This window comes from Plectrocnemia conspersa, unplaced genomic scaffold (genome assembly GCF_051122295.1).
Source record: "Plectrocnemia conspersa isolate PC_06_02 unplaced genomic scaffold, ASM5112229v1 ptg000010l, whole genome shotgun sequence".
In the NCBI taxonomy this organism is placed as follows: domain Eukaryota; kingdom Metazoa; phylum Arthropoda; class Insecta; order Trichoptera; family Polycentropodidae; genus Plectrocnemia; species Plectrocnemia conspersa.
In genome coordinates this window covers 25,348,217-25,362,034 of record NW_028277174.1, presented here as the reverse complement: position 1 = coordinate 25,362,034, position 13,818 = coordinate 25,348,217, and the positions used below count along the sequence as shown (strand labels likewise).

At 30.0% G+C, this 13,818-nt stretch overlaps 1 protein-coding gene across 14 annotated transcripts in view; it reads right to left on the bottom strand.

Moving 5' to 3' along the window:
- Positions 1–13,818, bottom strand: part of ASPP (Ankyrin-repeat, SH3-domain, and Proline-rich-region containing Protein) — a 368,351-nt gene that overhangs the window by 9,991 nt on the left and 344,542 nt on the right. For 10 of the 14 annotated variants that reach the window (XM_088194930.1, XM_088194931.1, XM_088194928.1 and 7 more), the window contains 2 exons: positions 8,082–8,228; positions 7,044–7,170 (listed from right to left, as the gene is read on the bottom strand). In XM_088194930.1, the coding sequence (XP_088051056.1) occupies positions 7,044–7,170; positions 8,082–8,228 (274 nt within the window). The remainder of the gene's footprint in view (positions 1–7,043; positions 7,171–8,081; positions 8,229–13,818) is intronic. The other 4 variants (XM_088194933.1, XM_088194934.1, XM_088194932.1 and 1 more) reach the window with 1 other exon arrangement.

Here is a 13,818-nt window from a genome sequence, read left to right as displayed (position 1 = left end):
GGAAACGATTGGAAAAACTGGTCAAAAATGATGTAACATCGAAACCGAATACATGAAGAAAAATCTATGGTTTTAAAATACTTACAAAAAGAACCTGAAAAAGGATATGATCGGTGCCAAATACAAAGGAACGTGTTTCATTAAATATATATACAAATTTCATAGAATAATATCAGATTAAACTGGACATGTACTATGTTACATTGAAACATAACATACAAAGAAAATATATGATTAAATAATATGTTGCTATAGAGCCAGATATAAGGAAATTGATTTATAAATCATATTTTTACAATTATTAAGTTTACATAATATTTGATTGTTACATACATATAATTTCCTCAATTAGCTGTTTATAAAAAAATAATGGTTAAAAGTAATATACAATTATATTTGCATCTAGTATGTATTGAAAATGATATAAAAGCAAATATTTAAACCAAATTTAACGATTAGTTGTTCTTTAGCACCCCGCTCAAAATATACGCCCCGCCACACTTTTTATCCTCCTTTGATAAAACTGTGTTATTATAGTTACATATTTAGCTCAGTTTCACTCTAGGATCTTGATTAAATATATTTATTCAACCCCACACATTTCATCTAGAAAAATATAGTCACTCCATCTCAATCCTAGTTTAACTCACCACCACTAAATTATGCTTAGTTGTATTCTTAAATATATAAACTAAGGCACTCTACTCAAAGAAGAAGTTAGTTCAATACAGAAGTATTTTTGTTAGAACTACTTTCGATATCAAAAATCTCTTATATCTTAACCTAAATCTTAAAAATAATATATTTATTAAAAAATATTATTGATTTGTTTTTTTTGTAGAAAATATTTAGTTAAATTGGTTTTCTATTTTCATATAAATCATATCTGTTTAAATGATATGGTAAGAAGGTTTTTATTTATTATTAATAGTTGCTTTTCGTTTTACACAAAAATACAGAACTATACAATAATTAAGATATTTTATTTAATTTTATATTTTAACGTATATTCTTTTGTTCATAAATATATAAAAATATTATTAATATCAAGACTAGCAAATTTTGTAAATGTTATTGACAGAGCTTTATAATATAATACTAAAAATAACATATTCCACTCTTAGAAATTCATAGAATCTATAATATGTAAAGCGAACAAAAATATGAAACCCAGCAATTATTTTCGTATAATATATGAATTGAAATACTTATTATTACAATACGATAAAAAGACGAAAGAAATGTTGCTAAATTATACGTTCAATTCGCAGTATTTTGTGTACGTACGTTTTTTGCCCGAAATCTTTTTCCCATACGTTTCGCAATCTAAAGTACTCGAAGCACTTCATCCCGGCGAAGGTCGCCCAAATCTCATTTCCTTTCGACGCGGACCGCGGGATTGAAATTCTTGTCCTTTTTTTCCAGACGACATTGTGCCACGAATGGAAAATCTTGCACGGACTTTGGCGAACGCACAAAATTGGCAATACATACTTCGAGTTGAACCGTGAGCTTTCGAAAGCTTTGTACAGTTTACTTCTCCGAATTTTTTTGCGACTTTATGATGTTTGTTTCAAAACTACTGATATGTTATTTTATTATTATAATTAAACTATATTATGGAATATAAAACAAGGACGCTATTCTAGTTATTATGCGTTGAAGATCAATTAGAAAATAAATATAAACACAACAGTACAGATTTTCGATCAATCATCCTCAAATGTCATGTAATGCATATGTACACACATTGGAAAATTATCAGAAACACTTGATTGTCATCTATCAGTATCAAATATCAATAATTAATTAAGAATTTCATAGCATTTTATATTAAAATTTCCTCGCCCTTTCTTCATCAACGATCAATATAAAATTTTGATAGGGTTAAAACAACATCGTATATTTATTTTTCTGGAGTACATTATATGATGCAATTCAAAGCAATGTTTATTTTTTAGCTTCATATTTGTTTTAAAGCATGATTTATAGATATATTTGAAAGTAAATTATAAAAATATAATCCCCGAAGTATTTGTTTGTTTTAGGTCCGAAATCTTTTTACGCATTTATAATAAAAAAAATTGTGAGCCTACTAGTGAGTTTTTAAGGGCTATTATAAAAATATGTCTTATATAAATTTCTGAATATATAGCTTTTTCAAGTATTTAATTAGCATTTATAAAAAAAATAAATGGCAATAAAATTTATCTTTGAAATATTAGCCCACTTGAAAATGCGTAGCTTTCTATGAACTATGAATTAATTTCAATTACCATCATCCTACGCGGATGTTATTATCCGAGTGATGCGTTCGACTTTATAGCGCCACGACTTTTATTGGGCATTTTATAGCTTGATATTACCTTTGATCTGAACAAATGACATCTAAAACATTTCCGGCACGATCGAATACGACCATTTACTGCCCTAATGGAACCCCAGCAAGTCCCATGGCGTTCGGATTAAATTTTTTCAACGCGCCCACTCGAACTTTTAAAATTCATAGCATTCTATAGGTTAATACTGAGAAACGTCTTATTAGTTCGGTAATATCATTTATAACGTTCTATTGGTGATTATATATTAAAATACATACTTTTTACAGTAATTTGTTATGATCTATTGCTTCAGAGATTTTTTATATAAATATGGATGTATGGGTTTGAATCGGGCGGCTATTGAAGACATTTGAGAGCATATTTGAAATGCTGAAAAAAGACCGAGAACAAAGGGACAGGACGCAGAAGCTACAGGAAGAGGAAAGAAGCTATGGGGTGCATAAGCTTTTCACGACGGAAGAAGCGTTCACAGTGCCGGATGTCGCGCTTTTCCTCAGGTTGACGTTTTTTTAACCGTGAGCACTTCCGATACGTTCAAGGACGAGGGGATATTCGAGTGCTTTTGTATAATGCTTTGTGAAAGACAGAGGAAAACTACTGTATAAAAAACTATATATGTGTTAACATACAAAAAATATATATTAAACATATTTTGAAAAATATTGGGAAAGTTTAATCAACATATAACTAATGATAGTTATGTACCTTGACAAAAAGTAATTAGAAAACTACTTTAAATTTTTAATGTTTAATTTACAGTAAAATACTATTATTTATGAATTCATAATCGTAGTATTTATTAGGTTTCAATCAATTTTTTTGAGAAAATGCCTTTCGTAAAGTATTTTGATTAAGTTGGCAGATGTTTATATAAAATTTCTTAAATATAATTTTTCCACACATAATCGAAATCTACTTGATCCTAGTTATACATTGCACCGACAATAGTTTAGCATTTAACAATGAATTAGAAAACGGTAACGTTAAAAATAAAACATCACAAATTGTGCAGAGTACACAGTGTTGCACAATAGCCACTAAGCAATATTAGCAATGTACAGAACCATTTTGTCATTATCGGGGGTATTATTTGAGGGTCGCTTTTAGGGTGACCGGATTATTGCACACATGAAAATCTTGAATATATGCGATCGTTTGATTGTCAAATACGTTTTACTCTTAATTCCAACTGTTTAATATTTTTCTCAATATTTTAAGTACAAATTTGTGTAATTATATGAAATGTAAGTGTATCATACCAATGTAAAAACCTAATATAATTGTGAAATATTTTAAAATTTATATATTTTATAATACAGACATTATTTTTTTATATATATTCGCAAAAAACAATTATCCCTTCTAAGAAGTCAAAAATTCACGGCAAAAGCAATAAAATCGTGTTGGCGCCGTCGCAGACCAATACTCTCATATCAATAAATTTTAAAGTAAATAAATCTCTCATATAAATTTTGTTTATTTTTTTACGCGTTTTGTGGCATAGTTGCTTTTAATTTAATTTAAATTATATTTGAATATAATTTTCTCTAGTAAAACGCTTGACAAGAAGTGGGTTCCGGCACTTTTTTCTTTAAAAATAGCTCTGTACATACATAATGTGTATCAGGGGTAATGAGATATTTTGCCTCTCGATCGCTCGCGTGTTAAGTGACGAGAGTGAATGAGAGATAAGGGTATGGTAATCGCATGCTCTTATCTCTCTCTCACTCTCGTCACTTAATACGCGAGCGATCGAAAGGGAAGTATCCCATCGCCCGCGCCTGATGTGTATATTAATTAATAATGATTTTTTGCTTAGGATTTTCGCTGTGCGCAATCTTCTTTCCGCAATTTTTGTTTGCACAATAATCACCGAGCTGATGAATATAGTCAGATACTAAAGCGGGTGATTCTTAATTATCTAGTATAGAAAATGTGACACGTAGTCTTAACACAAAACAATGAGAATTACTACGACAAAGAGAATCATTGCAAAATATTAAACAACTACCACCGGACAAACAGTAATTCTAAGACTATTTGACTCCACTGCCTGATATTACATCTATATATATTTGGAAAATAACATTTATTAAATAAACTCATCGGCTTTTCCAGCGTCTATCTGGCTGCAATGTTACACTACGCTGCACCGATCCCCCTCCTAAAATAATACAATAGCAATGAGTCTGGTTCCGCCCCGAATCATCGACATTGCTTTTGTGAGACACTTTGCTTTTGACTTGCAATAAAAAAAGTTGAGTTGAACTAGTACAAAGTGGAGCTACTATTTTGCAACTATTTTCATGTTAACAATTGTGTTTTTTACAACAAAAAATAATAAAAAAAATGTAATCATATGTAGCGTTGAAATATGTGCTTCTGATTCTATGTACTTGTTCAATAACATTAGAATTTATACACTGCAAGATGATTGACGGTTTACATTAAATAATGGCAATAAGCACCTAGGCGGTTATGTATGTGGGTATCAATCGTAAACGCGTGCTTGGACACGCACGTTGAATCATCACATTATTGCCTTAAACAAATGATAGTTTATGAGTGTTTCTTATACTGTGTATATTGAATAATTTAATACTTATAATATTGTTTTTGATCTAGCTTTTGTGACGCGTTTTTTTATAAATAAAAATATATTAAATTATTTTATTTATATGATTAGTTTTTTTTAGCACGTGTTTTTTTTAAGCAAAGATTCAGTCAAATGAAATAAATGTATATATATATATATATATATAACAAGCTTTTCACTTAGATATTAAAAATAATTATTAGTAGATCCAATTACAATACTAAATCTGTATTTCATCACATTAATGAGATAGAAAGTGAGTATCGCAAGATCCAATCGCCAGCGACGATAAAACTTTGTACAGACACCACTATGACCGTATTATGATGAAAAATATATCACAAGAAAAGACGAGGGATAAGAAGCTTATATCAATAGCAAAAAGGATGATATTAAAAAAATATATTCTTTTCTGTCTGGTAGGATATGAACAGCGTTATTCAAGTTGAATTGCTAGAATCTAATCAAATCAAATATATAGGTTTATATTGTCTGCAATAAACTAAGATATCGTTGATTAAAATGATAAAATACTTTTTATGTGCTGAAAAATATCATTTACTAATCTAGCAATTCCCAATGACATTTGGGTCAATTTTATTTACTCCATTGGAAACAATTTTACGAAACAATCAATTTTCTTATCGTAAAAGGCTCAAATAAGAAGTCACGGGCAGTTCTAAAAGATCGGTCGCCAATTCACGATAAGGGTGGTAATTCAATTCGTTTCGTAGTTTTGTTTCTTTATTTAATAAACGAGGCTAAATTAAGGTTAAGGGTTATTAACACTCGAGGGCATAAAAATCGATACGACCCGCGCCCACTTTGACGCTATTTTCCGTTAGTGTAAAGAAAAATCGACCTAGCTAATGTGCTTACGTAATACACACAAAGTGTGATGGAAATTTATAACACAATAAACAAGACTGAAATCAAGTTTGGGACTCCAAAGACGAGATACTGAAACCAATTCAATTACAAGATTAAATTCCAACTTTTGATTGGCGTTTGATTCGGTGAACTCGATTATGATATAATTTAAGATTTTGACATTAAAAACTTTTATTGTTATATAATAAGTTTTAGAAACCTTGTCGAGTGAAAAGTTGGATTAAAAAAATGCAAATGCATATCAATAACTTTAGCGATCAGAAAGTCTTTAATATGCATAAATCTGTGAGTATGTACTTAAGCATAAGGCAACCAAGAAAACTTATAGCTATAAATATAATAAAAAAAATTATATTGCGAATAAAGAGAGAAAGCAAAATTATTTTAACAATATTATCATTTTGTCAAAGACTGCGGTTGAGTTTTAATTAAGTTAATTAAATTATTTAGCAGTGCACGCAGTGGCTTTGTGCATTTTTATGACACAATAAAAATAAAGGTGTGGATTTATGTACTTGTGTTTGTGTAGTAATGAATAACCCTTTTGTGTAATTACATTTGGATGAGCCTAATCAGAAATGAAATCCCCTGTTGATTAAACGGTCAGGTGTAAGAGCTGCCTATTTGCTAATGAATCTACGTCTATTCCTTCAATATTAATTAATCAAATCTTTACAAATGTTTTATTTGTATATATAATATAAACGTATATTAATAAATATGTAATATTTCGATATAATAATTACGATATGTGAAAATAATTTAAAAAAGCATAAAAAATTTGAGAAAAGCTGAAAGGCTAATATAAGATAATAATAATCAACTAAATACCTCTTAATTAATTCTCCTGCTATAGACTAGTCGACTCGAGAATTATTTTATAGTAATTTTTATAATCGAAAACCAAATATTTTTTTAATTTAAAAATACATAATTATAGGATTATAATTATGTATCACATTTAAATATAGTAAATTAAAAATATATACTTTTGTAATAAATTTAAAAAAATAATATACTGATTTACAAATGCATTGAGTTATCTCTATGTATTGTGTTTACCTGTGTCTCGATTAATAAAACAAACACTTCTTATTATATCTGATCTGAATATGTACTTTTATAAATAAAAAACATTTGCTTCAATATCAAGAGAGTTAAAAACAAAGTTTTAAAATAAATAAAATCGAAATTAAAAAAAAATTTGTACTCACTAAGTGCAACATTGTTTAAATTGGTTTGGTCTAACTGTCCACGCAATGCTCTTAACCTCCTAAGTTTCAATTCTTGTGCTTCTACTCTTTCTCGTAATCGTCGTAATCTTTCATTTTCTGCTGCAACCTGAAAACAAAACGATTTTAAATTATTGTCAAATTTACCTTAAATAACGGTAATAATTAAAATCACATACGTTTTATTTATATAAATAATCAAGAAAAAAGATATGTTCAGGATTTAACCCCACCAATACTTCACAAGATAATCCGTTCATTTCGACAGATATCCAATTGCTCTGTCATTGGGATCCGAAAAAAGGGGTCTCCTTAATTAAATTTCAGCATGGTTTAGCGTCCGCCCCTTGGGTTAAAACGTCCAAATTAACATTCGATTCGATTTGTATAAAGTTTTTTTAACCCTTGAATGATGATTGTGTTAGACCGACGTTCGATTCGTTTGCCACGAAAAAAATACACCTCAGTAAAGTTTCTTTATTAATATAAATGCTGTCCATTAGCGAAAAAGCCTCTTTTTAGAGACGATACCATTCGAGTCCATTGCGTACTCTCTCGTTATAAATTACCTTTCTGAAAATTGCGCGAAGAAATTCCGGCGTAGAGAGAGAGAGAGAGATGGTATTAAATAGGGTGAAGGGGGTTGGTGTATGGCTGGGCGTCGGCATTTGTCAAATAGTAAGCTCGGATCTTGCTTACCCTTAATTTGATTAAAGAGGCGATAGATGACAAGAGGATATGGAGAAGGGACTATATGTATTCATCAAGTAAACTCAGCCGAGTAAATTACCAAGACTCACAAGAACAAATTGGTTTATTCGTCGCTCCATAAGTACACTTAATTGGAGGGTATATTTTAATGCTTTATGCGAGAGAATGCTACAACTTTAATTGATTATATAGATTTGCTGCTGATAGTGAATTAACTATTTCAAGGATGGTATTAGCATCGTATCGGCGTATTAGTTGATGGATTTGTTTGTCTGATAGAGAAGCTGTACAATTATGATTCGGACTCACTTGGTGATGCCTAGCTTCTTGCTGTTTGAGGAATCTTAACCGTTGTTCTCTAGCGGCCAGCAGTTGATGCTGGCAGTCTATTTGCTGTTGCTGCCGCAGTGCCATGGCCCGCAGCTCGCCCAGCGTCAGCTCCACGCCCTCAGGCAGCTGAAATTAATTAAAAAATGTTTAAATATAAACATTTGATTGGAAGTTAATTAAATACAAGATCTACGACCGATACGATGAAATATTTCGCGCTTGAATCAATGTCTTGTTGTAAATAAATTAAGACTACTTTGTAAGCATATTGAATATAATAAACTCCTTTGCTAAATGCTCCTACCAATAAAAACGTACTTAAGATAATATACAGTGTCGATTAAATATGATCTTTATGTTAAGGCGAATATTTTGTTGTTCTATATAACTAATGTGTAAGATTTTAGTATTATTGCCTTACTCATAATATTTAATGCGATGTAGTCATACAAATAATAATATTTATGATACGTAATAATAAAATTAGTGGTTATATATTCATTGAACAGAAAATAGTATCTTACTCGCATAAATGAAACATAATCATTTTTTTGTTCACACACAGATATGATTCATTCATAATCTACAATTAAATATAAAAATAATCATTCTAATTAACTGTTTAATCTGTATTATTATTCTATAAGTTACAATCAACGTAAATAATATTATTAAAGTAGTTATATTTCACTACTATAAATATAATTTCACTAACTCAGCCAGTTAAGATGTAGCTAACAATTGATTTATAATTTCATTGCTCAGTATTGGTAAAACTCGTTTGATACTAAACTAAAACCAAAACTAACCTAATAAAAGTTCATACATTAGGTGTTATTTAAAATAATCTGTAGTTTTAGAACTTTCTTTGGATTGTGTTTGGTTAATTCAAGTGCTTTTTTCCGAGAATAGTTTCTTTTAAATTTCTCGAGAAAAATGCTTAATGATAATTTTTCATTGCGCAAAGAAATAAAATTTGAAGGTTTCTATGTTTTTTTCGTTAAAAATTAAATTTATACGAATAATTTTAAATGGTTTACAAGCACTGTAATTTTTAAAACAAATAGTGGTATAATTTTGCTAAATTCACAGATGCATTTAGAGCAGGAAATAAGAAAAAAACAGAGATTTAAATTTTTTTAAAACCATTCCAAAAAAAAATTGTTTAACAATATAAGTTTTATGGCCGACTCTAGGAATTACGATTAGCAAGCTTTTCGTTTCGATTAGCTTGAATATATGCCCCTCAATAATAAAATAAGAAAGAGTCAATTATTTTGAAAATAATTTGTTATAAACATAGAATTGTAGATAACAAGTGCTAGAAAAAAATATAGATAAACGCTTCTATACTTTAATTTAGAAAAAGCTACATTTAAGAAAGTATGTCATAACATTATATTCTACTGGTGAACATTCTGGAAATGCATCACTGTATTGAACCTCTATTCAAGATTTAAATCATTCACTGCTAAAAAAACAATATTTGAACGCTGCCAAACACAAACACAATGACAAATCAAGAAATTTTAATTTTCGAGAAATTTTATAAAGCATATTTTATTATTTAAATTTAATTTGAACGAATATTTTTAAAATGTTCACAACCACTGCTCTTTTTACAACGCTGCGTAAATAAAAGCGGGTTATGACTAATATGCATACTTCTTGGTCTGGGAAAGACAAAATTTGTTTACAAATTTTTAACACTCGAACACGCTTTATTTTATAGAAGACACTCAGACAAGAAATCTTTCTAATTGTGTTCATGGCAGATGTTTGAAAATATGCATACTTTCTCGGAAGATCAAAAGTATTTGAATGACTAACATTTTCTTTGCGATTTTCTATTACTCTAACCGGCCGTTGGATTTATCTTTGCATTGGTGATCTAAGAACCCGCTCCAATAAGAAGAAATTACGCACGAAAATCGGCAGAGTGGAAAACGATTTAGGACTATTTCATAGAATTAACAAATGTTTCTTCTCGAGAATTATTTCTTGAGAATTTTTCGAGAAAAATATTTTATTAAAATAAATTAAATTTGTACGAATATTTTTAATAGGTTATTTTTATAACGCTGCATAAGTAAAGGCGGGTTTATGTATAATATGCTTGGAAGGTTTTGATAGGGGGTCTCGGAATGACAAAAATTGTTTACAAATTTTTAACGCTCGAACTCACCTTATTTTTACTTAAGTAATGAAAGAAGACACTCAGATAAGTGTTTGTAGCAGATGTTTGAAAATATGCATACTTTCTCAGAATATAATGACCAACAATATTTTTGCGATTTTCTATTACTTTAACCGGCCGGCGGCTTTATCTTTGCTTTAGTGATTTAAGAACCTGCTACGATTAGAATAATTTACGCATGCAAATCGGCAGAATTGATCATTTTAGATAATTACAGCTGTTATTAACAATTTTTTGAGATTTTTTCAAGCCCAAAACTTTTTTAACAAAAAAAAGAACGAGGATGTTTGATTCTACTTTAGATATTTTTTAAATGGTTTTCTTAAGAATACTATAATATGCAATAATGTATCTGCAATACTTTACTGTATTACATAAATTTTTCATTCAACAAAATTTCTCAATTCAAGAAATCAGAATCCCTAGAATCGTTTCATAACATCATATTCCACTAATACATTTTCTGTAAGTAAAAGTATGTATCACTGTATTGAACCTCTACTCCCTGATAAAATATATTTAAAATTTCAATCATTCACTACAAAAACACAAAAACTGAGCGTTGCTATAATTTCATTAAAAAACACCAAGTCAGAGAAAGTATGTTATAGAATTTACTCCACAGGCATGAATCACCACTATTTTAATTACTAGATAAATCAATCACAGCTAAACAATAGATAAATAAACGCTGCTGTACTCTCACTTATAAAAAACTCAATTGAAGAAAGTATTTTATAGAATTAACCACGTTTCATAACATAATACTCCACTAGTACATTATCTGGAAGTACAGGCATGTATCATTTTGATGATGAATTCTATTCACAATTTCAATCATTCACTGATAAAAAACCAATAACTGAACGCTGCTATAATCTCATTAAAAAAACCTCAATCAAAGAAAGTATGTCATAGAATTCCCAACGATTCACATATTGCTTGAAAGCAGAAGCAGAGAATAAATTAATCTGTATTAACGTATTTACGTCAACATTTATAGCTAAGATTTAATTCATGTTACTTTTAACATGAATAGAAATATATAAGTATACAAGAGATATGTATCTTTAGAAAATGTAAATTATTGAGATGTCCTAAAATAAATAATAATAAATGTGCAATAATTAAAATAATCTCAATCACATAAACAGTGATGTTAAAAACATTATTTTAAGCATAAATATGGTGTGTTTTTAGGAACATATACGTAAGTATGTTACTGAGCTTAGTGCGAAGCGTTTAAATTTAATTCTCATAACAATGGTATCATCCATACTCTCACGAATCCATACCCCTTCGAGCGCTATCTCTTATTTGTGTTGTAAACACTCGAACATTCGTGCTTTATATGCGTATGTTTTAATTAAACGTGTCATAAAACGCGACGAGTAAGAGAGGTGTTTATTTATCGTTTTATACGTTGTTAATTGTTCTTCGTAATCTGTTCCCGAAACGTTCTCGGGACGTAGTAATAGCTCTAAAGCCGACGACGCAATTCCAGCGCGAGACGAATCCATAAACCTTAATTACAGCATTATCTGCCACCTGAAAACGGGAAATTGCATGAAAAATGCTCTTACAGCGATTTCGGCTTCATATTCCACCTGTTAATATGAGTGAACACTGTTTAAAAAGGCATTCTTTATGACAATATATTTTAATAATGTAATCAATAGTTTATGTATAAATTGATACCTGGTATGTCTATAATAATATTTTATTATTATTTATAAAAAAAAATCTAAAGGTATTATACACTTGTATCGGATGAACGGGTCAGAAAGAGTAGTTCTTAAGACGAAACACCCCCCTCGTCAAGGTGATGAGTTATGACCTGCTTACCACACAACAATGGAACTGCCACGATCAGGATTCTCACCAAATCCTTGTTTACGAGCGCGCGTATAGGTACCCCTTTGCACGGAGATTATAGATATTTTGATTTATCATCCCCTATCTCGCTTAGCAATACTCGTAAAAAAATAGCCCATAGACACCGTTTCTTATGAAAAGGCATGCTTTATGACCATCACTTTTGCGGCGCGTATACTGAATTATACCGCCTTCCGATTGAATTGAAATATGCGGACGTGGGTTTTTTTCTAATTCGTCAAAGGAAAATATATTTATATATTACATAGTTCGTACAAAATATTATATATTTAACATGTTAATTTAAAAGCTTTTATGATAAACTATAAATATAATTATTGCGTTTTTGCTCACTAATTGATTAAAAAAGGATCATAATCATATTATTTAGTCTGAAAAATGCGTGCTTTGTGCTTTTTTAATTTTGATATAATAAATTTATTATTTTATATGAAGGTCAAAGAGAATATTTTTTTTAGATTCGCAAGGACTTAATCGGACCAATTAATTGTTCAAGTCACGCTGTTCAAATTAAGTTAAGATAAAAATTCACTTTCATAAGTTATTATTTAAGTTAAAATAATATAAATTTAGAAGAAAATTAGGTATGCAAACGGTGAGCATAAGGGTTAAAGATGTGGTTATTAATCGGTGTTCCGTGAATATAATAGCGGCATATTCTACAATCTATTTTTTTTCAAGAATCAATGGACATAGACAAATACACGTAGCGATCACGTGATCGCAGAGAACAGGGCTGAATTAGAACAAAAAAATAAACTATAACGTTAATGTCTGTGAAACAAATTAAATTAAAAATGCGTAAATTAATGCATGGATTAAATTAAATAAAACATAAGAATGATATTTTTGTATAATACATATATAAATATGTATATAAGCCAATTTCAAAACATATTTGTATTCCTCCCTTAAAATTAATAAGTACTACAATGAAAACAAATGTTTTAACATAGAAAATATTCCTGGTTTTGTAAATTGATCTATGCTTGTATGTAATAAGAATCGTCACGGGATTTTCTCAAAATTGTGATACCCCGGAGAGTTTTGTTCATAGAAAGCGCAAAAGAAAGAATAAACATCAATAGAATACATGTTTTTTAAGCAAAAAATTCCCACACGCGTAACAACGATAAAAGCCACGATTTTAACAAAGACCCGTTCGATTTACGGCTTGGTCATAAATTGAAATTATTGTTCAATTGTAATAATTGGTTTACGACCGGCGCGGTAAATACGTGTCCGTCTGTGGTACAATCGAACGCAGGTGGAATTAGATTCGACGCAAATTGCAGCCTAAGTCGGTCTTCCGGCAAAACTTTACCTGGGGGATTCGATTATCACACGTGAGGAATACGTCACGTTCGCACGTGCACGCCTGACGACGTGCGAGGGGATGACTTTTCACGTGGGAGAAATTTCGTATAATCCAATGCCAAGCCGACATGAATTACGGGTGAGAAATTAGTATAGAGATTTTAAACTATTATCTATAATACGTATACCAATCAGGTTTGCCAAGAGTGGGGGGGGGGGAAGAGGGAACAAATTATCGGAGGGGCCCGATTGGAAAAAATCATAGCAAGAATTTATGTAAAAAAAAGTAAAAACCGACCTCATTTA